This window comes from Callospermophilus lateralis, chromosome 8, assembly GCF_048772815.1.
Source record: "Callospermophilus lateralis isolate mCalLat2 chromosome 8, mCalLat2.hap1, whole genome shotgun sequence".
Classification (NCBI taxonomy): domain Eukaryota; kingdom Metazoa; phylum Chordata; class Mammalia; order Rodentia; family Sciuridae; genus Callospermophilus; species Callospermophilus lateralis.
In genome coordinates this window covers 38,348,013-38,361,768 of record NC_135312.1, presented here as the reverse complement: position 1 = coordinate 38,361,768, position 13,756 = coordinate 38,348,013, and the positions used below count along the sequence as shown (strand labels likewise).

Below are 13,756 nucleotides of genomic sequence, written 5' to 3'. Positions count from 1 at the left end.
GGAGAAAGATCTTAATTTTTATATTCAATAAAAAGGGATCAAAATAAGTTATGAACAAAGTCCTAATTTTTGGACAAAGAGGGTTATTAATATAATTAAGGGGCTTAAAAGATATACAATACTAAGAATTAAATAAGAACTCAATGCAGGTTTTTCAGAACTAAACAGAACTACTACTGTTGGATAGAAAAGTGGAGAGAAATCTTCCAGCAAGAGGACATAATTGTCTTTTAACCTGTAGATAGCAGGAATTTCTAAACAGAGGGCAGGAGGGTTTTCAGGGCAGATATTGTTAGAGAATGACATGAATGTTCTGTTCTGTTTATTTACTTTTAAGTTAAGACAAGAGACCTGGTCTAGAACAAGACTTATAACAGGAAAATTGGCTTGAAGGTTGCTGGAACTTTTATGAAAAGGAAATGAAAAACATGAGGAAGAAAAAAGGTTAAAGAGCTTACAATTCAACTTCATCTGAAAATGTTTCCTTTTCTCTTTTTTACACCATTCACACAATACAAGTCCTAGATTGCAATATTAAAATATCCAACCAATTATAGTAAGTTGCAAAACTAAATTTTAGACATTTTAAATGAAAAAACAAACATTTTATGCCCAATGATCTTTCAAAATAGAGACATTTTAATATAAAGAAATTCCATTGTACTACAAAAGGGATCAAGATGGCAAAGCTTATTTTAACTTCAGTGCTTAAATCAAATAATTACCCATTATCAGCATTCTAAATAGGTCTCCTAGCAATCCAAAGTATTTCTCCCAAGTGCATTTCATCTTTTCAGTTCCCTTCTAATGTTCTGAATTCTCTGGCTTAGCTGCTGACTATAAATAGGACATTTAGTGATTTGTTTCAACTACGTCCCTCCCTTCCGTTCTCCTCTCTTCAACAGGGACACAAACACAATACACAACATACAAGCACTGAATTTAAAAATTGTTAAATTCTTTAACCTCCTCTAAGGTACTTCTTTATTTTCCTAAGGGCAGTCTTCCATGATATAAATGATTACCCACCTGCATATTCATAGAACCACTCTAAGCACCTCTTATTTGAGAAGGCTTCCTCTTCAGTCTTTATTCTAGTTGAATCATATTTTCTATACATGCTAGAAATTGAAAAGGTAGTTGTAAGTTATTTAAAGATACTGAGTTCTTTTAAGTAGCAGATAATTTTTACTTTTATATAAACAAGACATTCACTCAATCAGTATTTTAAGTATTTTAAACAGATTACTCCCTGGATTTGCAAACAGCAGCTTTTCTAACTACGGTGTTAAAATATGGTCATACACCTTTAACATAAAATGAGATTTTTTTGCTGAGGAACAAGTAATCAGTAAGAACTACAACATTTATTTGATATACTCTCTTCTCATGAGCTAGAACTTACTAAAGAATGATAATAAGGGGCTGGGGATGTGGCTCAAGCGGTAGTGCGCTCGCCTGGCATGCGTGTGGCCCGGGTTCAATCCTCAGCACCACATACAAACAAAGATGTTGTGTCCACCGAAAACTAAAAAATAAATATTAAAAAAATTCTTTCTCAAAAAAAAAAAAAAAAAAGAATGATAATAAGACACAGCAACAAATGTCTAAGGTGTTTTCTTCAGTTAATGATCCTAAAAATCACTTGTGTCTCTCCATTAAGTTCTGACTTCTGTCTTACAAGTCAGGCTGAGCATGATATGATATAAGAAAGACCTGTCAATAGGAGACAACTCAAGAGCACACTGAACAAGTACAAAGAAACATTAATTCATGTTCAAGCTTCCAAGGGGGAAAAAAAATTCAATCATAAGGTTGACAAGAAAAAGTGTCTTGGATGAGTCCTTGATTAGTGTAAGTCTTAAAGCCTCAGAAGAGAGAAGCATAGCTCCCACATTCCACACTGTGGCCACATAGCCTAAGCTGGAGAACTGAATCAGGAAGCACAGCCAATGCTCCTTCTATGTGGCAACAATTCCTTATCTCCTAACCAGGGATGGAGGTCCTAGAGCTTCCTCACTGGAGAGGGGAGAGTAAGTAGGTAGTGGTTTTAAAATCATGACTTGCATATAAAAAGTATAAGTATAGACATTTGAATCTATTATTTGTATATAATAATAACCATAACCTAGAGAGTTATGGTTAAAAACACTTATAAATAACTTTTATTTATATAAGAATATACAAGATGAAATTCCTTTTTTAGTGTACATTTACTCCTGACCTACACAATCAGATTATCTGTATAGACCTCTGAATAGAAATTCCTGGTTTTTATTTAAAAAAAAAAAAAAAAAAAAAAAAGAACACAGCTATAAGGATATTTAGTAATTGAAACTGTAAACCATAGCCACATGCAGTACTGTACACCTGTAATCCCAAGGATTCAGAAGGCTGAGGCAGGAGGATCGTAAATTCAAGGTCAATCTCAGCAACTCAGCAAAAGGGATAGGTATGTAGCTCAGTGGTAAAGTACGACTAAGTTCAATCCCTAGTACCAAAAACCAAACAAACAAAAAAAACCTGCAAACCACAATTTATAACTTTTCCTATAAAACATGGGAATACTACCTGGAAATAAAGGTAGATACTGGTCAAGGGTTTAGACAGATCTTCTTTAATCCTGGGCTCAGACATTCCTGTCATAGCTCAAAGCCTATAAGCAGTCAAAACCTGGAGTCCTTTGTATGACACTATAATATTTGATTCTGAATTACTTAAAAATGTTCTACATAAAAAATGGACCAAAATCATATAGTGGAATATCATTCAGCAAATGAATAAAATATGGATAACTGCTATTATTACACAGATGTGCCTAAAAAACATAAGTGAAAAGAAGTGAGATACAAAACATCATTTACACAAAATGTCCATAAAAGCACATGTATCTGCAGGGATAGAAGGTAGATCAAAGGCATTGCTTGGGGCAGTGAGTAGAACTGGGAGTGGCTGTGACTAGGCATCAGGGATGTTTCTGGGTTGATGGGAATGTTCCAAGCTGGACTACAGTAATGATAATGATTCACAACTCAGCTAAGAAGAAACCACTTTTATAGACTTAAAATGTATGAACTTTAAGGTATATAAATAAATTGGCTTAAAAAAAAGACTAAAAATTCAGAAATTGCAACTGCCAGTTTTTAATCTGATTTTATCATATTAAATTATATTAGACTGTGGTGAAAAAATAACAAGGACTTCAAAGGCACAAAATGCTAAGTGGTTATTAGAATTAAATAATTCCCTGATAATAACATTTCATACTGACCAGAAGACATCAAGTAACTTGGTTTAACAAAATTAAAAAACACTGTCCTAAAGATTATGAGTGATCCCAGCAACAAGATGCTAAGACAGAAGGAACCCATGTTGGGGGCCAGCCTGGGCAACTTAGTGAGACCCTGCCTCAAATTTTAAAAAAATTTAAAAGGTCTGGGGACATAGCTCTGTGGTAGAGTACCCCTGGTTTTAATCCCAGTACTGCCACACGCACACACACAAAAACAAAACAGACAAACAAACAAAAAAACCCCACACATTGCTACTGATTATCTTCTAAATTTTCCTTTTTACATAATATTTTCTATTCATTTGAAATATGAACAGTGACATTATTTTCACATTTTCAGAGTCCATCTCTGTATTCCTCCAACTGAGTTGTAGCAAGTATATCACAGCAAGGAAGAAACAGAAAAATCTCATCTAAATCCCCTCAATTTAAGATGTGAAAATTCTAGGCTGAATGAAGTGACCCACAGAGCCAGAATGGGGAAAGACAAGAAAAGACAGAAAATATTAGACTACGATGTTTTACATTGTTTAAAAAAAAAAAAGAGATAAGGGTTTGGTGGCATGTGCTGGTAGCTCCAGTTACTTGGCAGACTAAGGCAGGAGGATCACTTAAGTTCAGGCATTCAAGAGCACTCTGGGCAACACTGTGAGACCCCGTCTCAAAAAGAAAAACACAGGAAAAAAAATTGCTTATTAAAATCAAGGTGAGATAATAAAGATTAAACATTTAACAGGCCTAAAATGAACATTTAACAGGCCTTTGGAGTCACCAAAATTAACAGTTCACTTGTGTAAAAGGGAAGTGGTTTGAACAGTCTAGTTTTTCATGGTTTTTGTCAAATCGTCAACCATCTGAGAATAAACCTCCATGTGGCTAACATTCTGGGTAAGTGTAGAACATGCAGTACAGGCGCATTGCTCCAGCCCTGTGGCTGTAGTCAGAGGGTGAGACACTATGAAAGAACAGATAATTTTGTGGTCCTCACGAGACACCAAGAGTAAGGCTTTCAAAGGAAAGAAACTACTGCTACTCCAGTTTTAATGGATCCACGAATTGAGACAAAACTTTAATCTCTAAAAACTCAAATTATCTATTTTGTTTCTGTTTTATAAAACCAGACATAAAAATAAGCATCATTAAATAATTTCACTTTGAAAGATCATCTGGCAGAATCAAAACAATGTTCCAGGTGGCATCTACACACTAAGAAGACCCTATCAGTATTTTCAACATGCATGTCATTAATATGAATCTACAGTCTCTGAACCATACCTATCATGTCTACTTTTCTTGGCAGATAAATCATCTCCAGAGGCAGGTCTTCTCTTTTTCCTTGGGGGCATCACTTTACTAAAGCAGTCTGAAGAACTGCAAGACCGCAGGCTTCCTATAAAGAAAATTCAGAATACAAATTAAAACATGCTGCACAGGAACTCCTACAAACTGTATGACTGCTAAATTTAAAAACAGCCATGGCTTGTATTGTGAAGGGTTTGATGTTATCAGTAAATACTAGAGAGAAAATGGTTTATACATCCTCTTTGAAAAGATGTTAGTCAAGGAAAAAAACCTAGCAATGACACAAAACAAGTGATTACTTCCCACCACCCAAATCATACCAGAAATAGAAGCAAGCTCAATTTTAATTTACTCTCCAGAAATACTAATGGAAATCACCTAAACTTTTGGCTTCTCTTACACGTCAATGTTCCTTCAAGAGAAATGTACTGCTATTGCGTTTATCTATTTCATTAGGCAAGGTCAGTTCAATCAGGAACCATGACTCTAAAATACATATAAGCACATCAATCCTAATGCTCACAAGCTACAAGGGAAATGATTGGCAGAGGGGAGAGATTGGGGTGTTGTGGCGGAGGGCGGGGGGTGTGCAGAATCTGATGTGACCCTGAACAAAATTTTCACAATACCTTTTCTTGTTTCTGCCACTTGAAGAAAACTCTGCCATTTTTCAGTCAGGGTTTCCAGTCAGGAAAGCAAAACTTTCGTTTGGTAAAAAGGTATTAAAATTTAATAACAGACAATAAGAATTGCAAAGACACCCAGTGAGCACTTACTGGGAGTCTGTCCTCCTCTTAACTTTTGCAGATACTAACTCAGGTAAGTTCATAACAAGCCGCTGAGGAAAGGACCACTATTGCCTCACACAGGGAAGAAAACAGAGAAAGCTAAAGTGGAAAACTGGGATTCAAACTCAAACGGTCTTGCTTCAGATTGTCCTAAACCATTATAAATTACAAGACAATTATAAGATAATTAAATATCCCATTTTGGCACAAGTGCCATCAGATATGTCATTTGGTTCCCACAATAACCCTGAATGACAGGCAGGGCAAAGATAATTATCTACTTAACAGATGGGAAAAAAATCAAGGCATTCAAGTGACTTTTCAAGATTTGTTAAGCAAAAAATGGTGAATTCTGGTCCCCACACATCCCTCCCCCTTTCTCTGGCTCTTGGTTGAGGGACCTGGACTCTCAGGGAGCCATGAAAACAAGAGAGCATGTGAATGCTGCTGGAGTTTGGCAACCTGCACTCAATGAACCATTGCCAGCTCTTTGCTAACGATGCAGCAATTGCTAACTTACTCTGGGTCCCTTGATTGTAATCTGAAGAATGGGACAGTGATATTTCTCAGGATATTCATGAGGAAAAATATTCATTCAGTAAATACATAGGTACCAAAGCAAGCACTGTGTTTAGGTACCTGCAGCAGAAGTGTAAGGGAACCCAAGAAGCCCTACAGCAAACCAGTTCTCAGCCACTATCTGCTACCACTCCTTCAAAGACAATTATAGTTTGGATCTTTAAAGTTCCTTGAAAAAATCATATGTTAGACAATGCAGGAATGTTCAGAGGTGATATGATTAAATTATGAGAGGTGTAACCTCATCAGTGGATTAATACATTTGAGATTAATAATGTGAATGAACTACTGGGTGGTAATTGTAACCATGTGGGTGTGGTTGAAGGAAGTAGGTCACTGGTCTCACTCTTCTGCTTCCTGGCTGCCATGAGCAAAGCAGTTTCCTCTGCCACACCCTTCTGTCATGATGTTCTGTCTCACCTCAGGCCCAGAGTAATGGAGCTGACTGACCATGGACTGAACTTCTGAAATCCTGAGTTTCAAATAAGCTTTCTTATTACATTATTTTGGTCCCACTAATGAAAAGATGGGTAGCAGCAAAGTAGAGACTGAGAAGCAGAGAACTAAGAGCAAAGCTATGGGTAATATGGATACTAAAGGGGCTAAGAAAAGAAGGTGACAACCTTGGCAGGGAGAAAACCCAAGCTCTCCTCTCCTCTATGATATCCTGGAAGCCCAAAGAAAGAGTTTCAAGGTGGGACTGTTCAAATACTGCACAGAGGTCCATCAGGTAAGGAGTGAAGGCACACACTGCATTTAACAATGAAGTACAGCAGAGATGGACCTGGAGAGAGCAGGCTAGACGGAAGGTGGTTGGGGAGGGATGTGAGGTGAGGAAGCGGACAGGGTATGTGTGCAGAGTTCTCTAAGGACACCTGCTCTGAAGACAAGGAGAGGGCTCTAAGTAGCTGAAGTTATAAGGCTGCTAAGAGCAATGATCAGGGCTAAACCTGAATCCCAGGTCACATTTAGGCTTCTACCACTATGCTAAGTTTCTTTGGTGACAGCCTTTAGGGACATACCAGGGGAAAACACCCTTTCTGTTATGAGGCGAGATGACCACCCAAATGGACTATAGCCCAGAGCCTGTTTCTACCAGCCCCTGAGCTCAAGCAGCTTGCTCTCTCAGCCCAGATTGCATGCAGGTCAAAACAAGATGACCTCCAGCTACCTTTCCAGGGGGCCCAACAAGACCTATCCTTTCAGAAAAAAAAGTACCCTAATATGTCTCTCCCCCCAACAGGGGAAAAAAATGGAAAAAAAAAGAATAACCAGACATAGAGTGCTACCCCCACACCGATACTCCATTCATCTTCCCTGGAAAACAGTGTCCTGTTTATAAACAACACCAAAATACCAAAGGTCCAAAGAACTGCAGTGACCCAAGTTTTCACAGATCACCAGTATTTAAGAAAAAGATTTATCCTTGTCTATTAATGCCTCATGACAGAGTTTACAGGAAGAAAAAGTCTACACTGCCTGACTGTGAAGCCAGTAGCACTGCCTAGAAATGAAAGAGCAGGCACAACACTGGAAGGCTTGCTTCTCCCTGGATGTGGACATGTGAAGGAAAGCCATCTTCTTCCAAGAGCAGGCATGATTTGGTTCTGGGTGTCTAGTCTGGCGGTAACCTATTCTACCTGCAAGTACTTGCAAAACACTGAAGAAAAGGCACGCATCTCGTCAGTCCACAGGAAGTGTACATTCCAAAATAATGTCTTCTCCAAGAAACACTTCATACTAGCTTTTCTACCTTCTGCTTCTTCATGAACACTGGTATCACCTGGCTTTCGCTTACTCCTACCTTTCAAGAGTAGTACGTTTTTGGTAAACATTGTAAGTTAATTCACTTTTCCAACTTTTTCTTATTGATGAACGCTTTCTGTTAAAAGATTCACAAATCACTGTGTCTGTGTAAAACTTAATCATATTAGAGTCTCAAACCATCCCAAGTTCAGCAATATACTCTTCTATTTATTCAAAACATTATCTCCTAGCTAAGAAGCATGACTTCCTTTTCTGTCTTTCCATTCTAAACATCAGCATAAGTGAGTGGTTGTTGTAGAGCCATTTTTACAAAGAACCCATGCCTCTTTGCCCCCCCTGAAGTAACCACAGCCCAGGCACTCTCTGACTTACTGCCCTGCTCACAGCCACCTCACAGCAGGGATGCAACAAACTGGGACTTGGGAAGGAAGTTCCCAAGGACCACACACAGTTCAGCCCTTCCAGGCATAACCACCTAGAACCCAGGATGACAGGAAAGTTTCAGGCTACAGAAGGAGCAATGTTTTAATGCCATGGAAAACAAGTTTACTTAAAATAATAATTTACCAACATGAACTAAATCAACCAAATACACAGATAGCACAATTAAGGCTATTTCTTCCAGATCAGATCCCTGTCCCCACTCTACCCTCACTGGCAGATCCTAACCATGCAAGAGCAAAAACCAGAAATCCTGTCTAGCTCACTTGTACATACACAGCAAGCAGCTAATGCAGTATCTTGTTACAATAAAAACATATATATATTATTGAATCATTTAATAGTCTCAATAAATATTTGTTGAGTGTGTTCTGATGACACACATAAATCAAATTCTGCTTAAAAATCAGTACATGTACAAAGACTTAAAATACCAATGAGTAGATAATATGCCATCATTTCTGATTTTTTTTTACCATTTGTCAGCAAAACAAACACTTGACTTTACATTTCCTGGCAGGCAGAATTTTTTTTTTTTTTTTAAACACAAATATTAGCAGAGTATTTGCTCCTTGAAGTAACTCAGTGGTTAAGTCTTTTTATAATAGAAACACTTAAATCTAAGTAGATATGTTGCAAAAATTTGTTTTTATTTGTATCATTTAGACTTAACCAACAACTTGTATCACTTCATCTACTTCAATTAAACTTTATCTTTCAACTACAAAAAAATTCAAAAGTAAATAATATACACAAGAATATTATGGAGTATTTATTTGCTTCAAATATCAAGACTGATGTTTTAACACATCAACAATAATTACGACACCCTCCCCTGACAACCCTGTGCTAGGATTCTTAACTCAGGGCCTCATGCAAGCACTCTACCACTGAGCAATGTCCCCAGCACAACTTTTAGAGTATTTACCTTCACAAATCTGAGAGGTATTTCTAACATTTCTATACTAGATGGGCGGTGGATCTGAAAACAATCCTCTCACTGCTAGGCTCTTTCTTAATGCCGTGGTGTTTGTATGATCCTTAGGAATGCAATAAAAATTGTGTATAGTTTTCAACCCAAGATTATGATTGGAGTTCAGGTTCATTCTTTTTGGTTCAGTATTTCAAAAGAACAAATTAAGTATCTTATAAGTTACCATTTTTTTTCCTAACAAATAAATCAATGAAAATATATAGGCTACTCCCCAAATTAAACAATTAGAAACACTGCCAATACTCTTCAACAGGTCTATCCTAGTATTTGCCCCAGAAAGGCAACCTGAGTTACCTGGATCAGAGCAAAGGTCCTTTAATAAGTCTATCCAGCTTGCTCTTTTGATTATAGTTTAATTAAACACGTTATTCCTTAAAAAATAATGCCTCAGTAGGTGCTTCACTGATTTTACATACTTGTAAAATATAGTCTTGCTTTATGGGCCTCAGTAAAGTGAGTTCCTATCAGAATTGATTTCCTATAAGACATATCAACTCATGTGTCCATTTTCCAATCATCCCCAAACAAATGATTTACCAAATTAAAAAGTGTTTCTGACTTTTCCAAACTTATATAATAAATGCATATTCCAATACAAAAACCTCACTGCCAAAGGGGAATAAAGGGAAGGGAGGAGGATGGAAATAGGGAAGACAGTAGAATGAATCAGACCTGACTTTCCCTTGCTCATAAATGAATACACGAACAATGTAACTTCACATTATGTAAACCCACAAAAATGGGATCCTAATTGGAATGGGTTGCTCTCCATGTATGTGTAATACACTCTACTGTCATGCATATCTAAAAGCAATTTTTTAAAAACTCACTACTACCTAATTTGTCATTTTAGTGAGCTTGATGTATCGCAGGTTTGGTTCACTTAATGATGTTTTACAGGGCTCATTCTGCCACTTCAGTTATTTTTACATGGCTACTTAGCCTCACTACTCACTGAACAATGACATAAAGATTTAATAATTTAAGTAGATAAAAAGATAGCATTTTAAGATATCTTTCCAGTAGCTAATGTTTTATTTCAATTTTTTTAACAGATCACTGCACTACTTACCTGCTTGAGTATAAAATTATTAATTTCTAAATGAACAATTTTTATCCTATTTAAAAAGTTTTCCTTTTCCTTTCTTTCTAAATAATACTGACTTCTGACAACTAGAATCAACTTCCTTACACATTTCTTTGTCCCGTTCTTTTTTCCTTTGTTTATTCATTCATTCTATTTTGGGTCACTTCTCCAAGATTAACTATTGGAGTTCAGGTTCATTAAGGGTGTGGTAGATCTTATGGATTCTTATAATTCTCTACCTTGGGAGGAAGATTAAGAACACCAAAGAAAAGTGTTAGAGAAGCCTTTTCTGACTTGGGTTTGGCTCTTCCACATGCAATTTTTATAGATGAAGCTCAGACTCTTGTGATGGGACAAGATAGTCAAAGAAGCATCTGAGCAACTAAACCTTCTCAGATTCCAATCATCATAGTTTTACACTGTTAAGTTTTTAAGTCCATTTTGTTGGGTATGAAAATCACAAGTGATGCTTCGTATAACCAGAAAGGAAAATGCCAGACATTCACAAGTCATCAGATACTGTACCCGCCGTATGCAATACACCAACCATCAGACATAGCTGCCGTTCCCAAGGGCAAAAGAGAGGCATGAGACCAAATACTTTTTCCAATTTCCTCATCCTTAAATATGACTTACAGTTATTAAATTGTCACATATCAGGTTAAATATATGAATGTGAAATTACTATAATTACGCATTTAAATCAAACCTTCAAATTAACAATATAATGTGTAGAATTCAGAACTTAAGAAGATATATTACCATATCTTAAAGAAATACAACTTTAGGGCTTTAAAAATGCAAAATTGTTTTAAAAATAAAAACTATTTTAAACATAGTTTTAAAAATAAAACAATACTAAAGAATAAGATGAAAAATAAATCCTCATAGTTCCACAAACATTTCAGAATGAGAAACAAGTGTTTTTTTCCCCTTAGCTATTAAGACTGGCCCTGAAAATTTTATTCCAGCATTACTGAAAGTAGCTAAAAGTTAAACATACAAATGTGTGTTATTAAGAGCCTAGAAAAAACATATTATAATGTATCTATGAACTAGAAAATTTATGTAGCCATTTAAAATGAGAGAAGATGCTTTATAAATGTGCTACTAAAGACACACAGTGCCCTAGAATATTCCTGCCCCCTTGTCTCATTCCTCCCTGAAAGCAGGAATATCTGGTCTAATTAGTGATCCACAGAGAGGAAACTGAGCAGAGAGCCCCACTCCTTGAAGCAACTTTCAGATCTGCTTGCTGGCAGACATATGAAGCCTTCCACCATCACAGTAGGTGGTGTGAAAGGGCAGCAGATATGCCAGCCTATACTTAACCTAGTTGTGGCTAAGCCTTAACGAGAAATACTGAAAAGCTTGATTAGTCTTGCTGCACATCTCAGCAAGTTTTCCAACAAAACTGTTACTTTTTAATCTCTTTCTTATGCATAATTTTCAATTGATTCTGAACTAATTTAAGGGGGTGGGAGTCCCAAATCAATGACCCCCTAGATTAAATAAAATTAATTAAATGAAAAAAATCCAACAATATACATAGTAAATCATGGATGCTAAATGAAAAAAACAAGCATATATACAAGTATATATGCATGCATAAAAACATCTGAAAGAACCAACATTAAATAGTGCACTGGGGAAATAGGGTGGGATTGGGAGACATGAATCTAATCTCCAATGTGTTGGTATGAAGAAGTAAGGCTTTTGGGAGGGTTCTATCCTCATGACTGGGAGTAGTTCCCTCATAAAAGAAGCCCAAGGGGTTGCCTCTCCCTCCCACTATGTGAGGATGCAGCAAGAAGAGCTAACACTGAGGAACGGGCTTTCATCAGATACAGAATTTGCTGGTGCCTTGATTTTAGACTTCCCAACATTCAGAATCATGAGTCATCAATTTCTGTTGTTCATAAATTACCCCATCTAAGGTACTTTGTTATAGTAGTCCAAACAGACTAGAATAAGCAGGAGTTCATATACTGTGCAGTAACTTTCTAATTTTAAAATAGATTTTAGTAATTTTCACTGGAAGTTTAGTGACTATAAACCAAATGCCAGTTTCTCTTAACAATTTAAAGAAATGGTCTCAAAATATGGTCTCCAGATCCAGGAGGAGCAACATCATCTCAAAGCTTGTTAGCAAAGCACACTCTGGGGGCCCACTCATCCCCAATCTACAGAATCAGAAACTCTGGGGGTAGAGCCTGACAACCTGTTTTAAATAAGCCCTCCTTAGAAGACTATCATGCTAGCTACACTTTGAAGAGCGCAGGGCTAGAGAGTAACTGTGAATAATCTAGCTTCAGTGTTCTCATTCATAAGTCCTCATTTCCTATACAAAACACACACACACACACACACACACACACACACACACACACCCCTACCTTTCAAATCAAATCACATTTTCAGCTGAATTAACCAAAAAATGAGATCTTAAGACCACTAGAGAATTTTTAGCCCCTTTAAAGGAATTAAAGTGCTTTGCCATAAACCAGCACCCCAAAATAGATTTCCTCTAGGAAGGAGCTGAAATATGGCTACCTTCACTACACCCTGAAAGATCTCCTCAACCAAGTACTTGTTCATGGAGCGTTACGATAACACAAAGCATTAATGGCTAGTATTTCTCTTTCATAATTTGTATTAGTAAGGGTATTTAAAATTAAGCAGTCAGTACTTGGAAGACTAAAGGTGGGAGGATCCAAGTGCAAGAACAACCTGGGCAACTAAAGAGAGACCCTGTCTCAAAAGAATAAAGAAAAAAAATTAAGTAATGTTAGCATTTACAGATACCTGTTTGGTGATCGTCTTGGCCAACGTCTTCTGTTAAATTCTGCAAGAAATACATTCATCATTACCAAGAAATCACATAGCATACAGCAAGTTTTATAAGCAATTGCTATCTTATCCACAATTGAAATTTTTTCAGCAAATACACTTGCACAAAATGAATAGTTCATTTTTTTAAACTTATTTTATTATTTTTTTAGGTGTAGATGGACACAACAACACAATGCCCTTTATTTTTTATGTGGTGCTGACAATCGAACCCCAGCCCAGTCCCGCCTGTGCTAGGCGAGTGCTCTACCACTGAGCCACAATCCCAGCCCATAGTTTTATCTTTAAATGACTGACTTACTAGTTTATTAAGGGTGTGGTAGATCTTATGGATATTTGCCAGTGTTGAGAGATGAGAGTTCAGCTGAAAGTCTTTAAAAGAAAAAAAAAATTCAGTGTCATCTATTTCCACACTACAGAGACTGTTTTAAAAAGTAAAAATAAACAAATGTTTTGATATCAATTAATTTATATTTATACATACAAAATGATATGCAATTACTGACCTGACTCCTAGAAATAAAGTTTGACAATAATATTAAATTCCCAACCAAATGTTAAAGTTCATGAAATTTTCGTGTGGATTCTAAGGTAAAATGAAAATACTACAGTAATTGTAAAATCCTGTCAGCAGGGAACTTAAACTTATTAGAAAG

At 36.6% G+C, this 13,756-nt stretch overlaps 1 protein-coding gene across 1 annotated transcript in view; it reads right to left on the bottom strand.

The window, feature by feature from the left end:
* Dcun1d4 (defective in cullin neddylation 1 domain containing 4) overlaps nt 1-13,756 on the bottom strand; it is a 70,257-nt gene that overhangs the window by 34,608 nt on the left and 21,893 nt on the right. Inside the window, 4 exon segments of the mRNA XM_076864740.2 lie at nt 1,030-1,121; nt 4,568-4,682; nt 13,056-13,095; nt 13,402-13,472. Of these exon segments, the coding sequence (XP_076720855.1) occupies nt 1,030-1,121; nt 4,568-4,682; nt 13,056-13,095; nt 13,402-13,472 (318 nt within the window).